The sequence below is a fragment of the Arachis ipaensis genome, chromosome B08, assembly GCF_000816755.2.
Source record: "Arachis ipaensis cultivar K30076 chromosome B08, Araip1.1, whole genome shotgun sequence".
Taxonomy (NCBI): Eukaryota; Viridiplantae; Streptophyta; class Magnoliopsida; order Fabales; family Fabaceae; genus Arachis; species Arachis ipaensis.
The window spans coordinates 11,818,589-11,823,055 of record NC_029792.2 but is presented as its reverse complement, the minus strand read 5'-3'; the positions used below and the strand labels follow the sequence as shown (position 1 = coordinate 11,823,055).

Here is a 4,467-nt window from a genome sequence, read left to right as displayed (position 1 = left end):
GAATATTTTTATCTAACTCCGAAATTACGATTAATTGTAGTCTTGCAGATTCACTATTTTTAACCTCCTTTTTAATATCCAGTATTTTATTTTGTTGGAGAAATTAACAAAAAAGAATTTGAATAAAAAATTTAGAAGGCTATTGAGAATTAAAGAATAAAAAAAAGTGTCCTGTTTTTCACATCTGTGTGTGCCTTTCCCTTACACATTATATAATCCCCTGTTTGAGAGACACTATTAGTATATTCATCACTCTTCCCCCTTCCACAGAAACCCATGTCACAGCAGGGCTTCTTCCTCTTACTACTCTCTCTGTTCATCGCTCTGTTTTGCAACCGCCACAAAGCAAGAGCAGAGGATGCTGGCAATGCAACCATTGTTTCAAAGAAGCTTGGTGGAAGGTGTAACTGGTTCCGTGGGAAATGGGTCTACGACGCTTCATATCCTCTCTACAATCCTTCCACGTGTCCCTTCATAGATCCTCAATTCAATTGCCAGAAGTATGGTCGACCTGATAAACAGTACCAGAGATATAGGTGGCAACCCTTCTCTTGTTCCTTACCCAGGTTCGTTTCTCATCTTAACCACTTTCTTAGTTATATGTTCTTTCTTAAAAAAAAAGTGAAATTCTGTATTTTCTAAAAATAGTATCATAATTTTAAATATTTTAGTTACAAAAATCAGACTTCTGTCTAGTCGTATGCTTTATCTTGTTGTGTTGAGCTCTTTTTTTAAAAAAATAAAATAAAATTTTAATACTAGTTTATGGACCATCTTTCTTCAAAAAAAAGTTTGAAGTTGAATGATAGATGATGTGTTTTTGTTTTTGCAGGTTTAATGCAATGGATTTTCTAACAAGATACAGAGGGAAGAAGATAATGTTTGTGGGTGATTCATTGAGCTTGAACCAGTTCAATTCCCTGGCATGTATGATTCACTCTTGGGTTCCAAACACAAGAACATCTTTCACAAAGAACAGTGCTCTCTCCACAATCACATTCCAGGTCACTCTCTATTTTCTTTTATTTTTATTTTTATTTTCTTCTGAATTTTAGACTTATAAGCATTTAATGGGTAGTGCTGGATATCATGATTGTTTTCATGCAAGTGCTGTCGTTTTCTCACTAATTTGCACATCAATGTTGAATGAACTCTTTTCAACACTTGAACTTGTTTTGCCGTATTTGAACTCCAATTTTTGTGTTGAGGAACAATAACTTGTTTTTCTTTGCATAAATTTGTATTTATTTTGTTTTATTGTTCAATGGATCTTCTTTTGGTGGTGTCGTGAAACACTGAAGTAAGGGCAATAAAGTTTGCTACGTGATTGGTGGGGGGATTTTCCTTTTGTAGGGGACACTTTTTTCTAATTGTTTAATTCAAGGCACAATTAATGTTGTTGTCTTCATTGTTGTAGTAGTAATCAATATTCTATATAATCTTAGTTGTCTTAATTGTTACAACTAATAATTTTGTACATATGTGAAGTGTGATTTGCCATATGCTCATGTGATCATGTCCTTGACTCCTTGCGGTGAAAAAGAAAAAAAAAACATTACTGTCAATATATTTTTAAAAAAAATTATTTCTCTGTTTTCTTCTTTTTGTTGTTATTTAAATTTTTGCATGTAGGAGTACAGAAATTTTTGGGTAAATTGGGCCAATTGTCAAAAGCAAATGTCCCCACTTAGCAATGATAATAGATTTTCCTCCAATTGCTAAGAACCTGAATCACCTTAGTATTAGACATCAATGGAGAAATTACGAGTTAAAACTCATTTTGCCTCTGAAATTTTTGATCGACCTCAATTTCGACTTCTAAATTTATAATTATTTAATTAATACCTTTAAATATTGAATTGTATTTTATACTTGTCCCCGTAGCTATCTCTATTAATGGATATCTGATGTGACACGTTAAATTAGACATCTACGTAGCACTCAAGTTGTTAGAATGGATGTGTGATGAGTGAATAATGTGATAAAAGTTGAATGAACTTAATTTGTAACCCTTTTTTTCCAATATGTTCGAGACTTTACTGGAGAAATTGAGTTTATTCAACTTTTGTCACATCATTTACTCATCACATGTCTATTATGACAAGTTGGGTGCCACGTGAATACACATTTTATCAACTTAACGTGTTACATCAGATCTCCGTTAACAGAGATAGCTATAGGGACAAACTTGGAACACAATCTAATATTTAAAAGTGTTAATTGGATAATTATAAATTTAAGAGTCGAAATTAAAGCCGGTCAAAAATTTTAGAGCCAAAATGAGTTTCAACTCTTAAAATCATCATAGTGGTAACTAAATTTTGAGCAAAACCATTAAGCCATTAAGCATGAATGTTACTCAGCTAATACGTTCCTTCATTTCTACAATTATAATGATTGATAATTTGATAATAGTATATGCTATTTCCATAGTTCCAGAAAATTATTATTGATTACATGCTTTTATACTATGCTTGAGCATCATATAACCTTCAATCAAGTTATTTACATAAGATAAGATTACTACTATAATTACACATGATTGCACATGGGATCATCAAAAGTTAAAGTCGGTCATTTATTTTATACTTTATGGAGTATATACAGTTGTATAAAGCAATATATTACTATAAATTGTGAACTTGTAAGCTATAGCTGCATTCAATCCTCTTTAACTTTGTGGATTTAACTTCAGAAGATTAACCAACATTAATTAGTGAGTTAAGTCTTTAATCATTTTCTAAAATGGACCACTTGAAACTGGGGGCTTCATTTAGACGCAGTTCTCTGCTTGTACGTCTTTTTTTTTTTTTTTTAATTTTTTATATTTTTTAAGACAAATTTGGTAAACTACTAAAGTGTCAAAAATTGGGCCACTTGTTTGAGATAAGGAAAGGGTTTTTTATTTTTACTTTTTCGACGGTATCTTCTTTTTCTTTTTCTTATTTTTATTCTATGCTAGTTTTTCCCTTTTAAGGGCCCTATAGACAAGAAAAGACATCACCACAAGGGAAACTCAATTTAAGGTGTAAACTTGCTTTGACAGGACACTTTGCAAATAAATGAAGACTTTTCAAGAAAGATACTAAAAAAAAAATATGTTAGAAAAAGAATAAATTTGAAAGTATTTCTTAAAATATTTATGTTCTTAAGTAATCAAAATTTCATCTATTATAAGTAATTAAGAGTTAGTAAATGGTAGTTTGAATAATATATTGTATACATAAAGATATGGCTTCAAATTTTAAATGTCTTTTATAGAAAAAAAATTTTAATTTTTTTAATTTAAAGACACATAAATTTTTTATTAATTAAAAATATAAAAAATATTTTTAATTTTTTAAAGTGTAAGATATTTAAATTTTTTTATCTAAAATATATAAATACAAATCGATTTATTAGACAAACGTAAATGTCTTATATTTTAAAAAATAAAAAATATTTTTATATTTTTAATTAACTAAAAATTTATTTATTTTTGAAATAAAAAGTTAGAATCTGACTTACTCATCAATTTATATTGAGAAATGACGATTACATATTTTATACTCAGAAATGGTTTATTATTATTTTATTATAGGATTATGGGCTGCAATTGTTTCTGTACCGTACACCATACTTGGTAGACCTTGACCGGGAGAAGGTTGGGAGGGTTTTGAAGCTTGACTCGATAAAGAGTGGTGATGCTTGGAGAGGAATGGACGTCCTTGTTTTCAACACGTGGCACTGGTGGACCCACACTGGCAATGCACAGCCGTACGATTAATCAACCCTTAAACTTTGTTGTTGTTAGTAGTTAGTACTCTATTGGCCACAACAGCTACTAAATTTGTGTTATTTTGATTTCAGGTGGGATTATATTCAAGACCGTGGCAAGTTGTACAAAGACATGAACCGATTTATTGCATATTATAAGGGCCTAACAACTTGGGCCAGATGGGTTAACCTTAATGTTAACCCAGCCCAGACCAAGGTCTTCTTCTTGGGAATTTCCCCTGTCCATTACGAGTAAGTTATTTTATTCATTTATTGGAAAATCATTTTTTTATCAACAATATTTAGTAAACTACCGAAAATGGTATTTCAAAATTCATATTACTGAAAAAAATAATTTTAAAAAATACAAATGACAAATAAATTTATAAATATTGTGACAAAAAAATAAAAAAAATAATTTTTTATAAGTGATAAATATTTTTTGTGTTTAGCAAATAATTTATAAATATTATCCAAATTTTTATAGACATTTGAATAAATATTAGAAGGTGTATAAAAAAAGTTGAGTAAAATTCAATCTCTATATTTCCTTATTCATTTGAAAAAAAAAATCAGTCATTTATTAAGAAAATTAAAAAGATTACATAACATAAAATTACTAAAATTCCAATAATAGTTATAAAAAGTTACATCAAAATATAATTTTTTAATTATTTAAAAAAATATTTAATATCTTATTATTTTTATCAC

The 4,467-nt window shown here is 29.1% G+C and overlaps 1 protein-coding gene across 1 annotated transcript in view; it reads left to right on the top strand.

Moving 5' to 3' along the window:
* Positions 205-4,467, top strand: part of LOC107613428 (protein trichome birefringence-like 39) — a 5,056-nt gene continuing 793 nt past the window's right edge. Inside the window, exons 1-4 of the mRNA XM_016315413.2 lie at positions 205-566; positions 833-1,004; positions 3,581-3,756; positions 3,850-4,008. Coding sequence (XP_016170899.1) covers positions 277-566; positions 833-1,004; positions 3,581-3,756; positions 3,850-4,008 — 797 coding nt within the window. The 5' untranslated portion in view covers positions 205-276. The remainder of the gene's footprint in view (positions 567-832; positions 1,005-3,580; positions 3,757-3,849; positions 4,009-4,467) is intronic.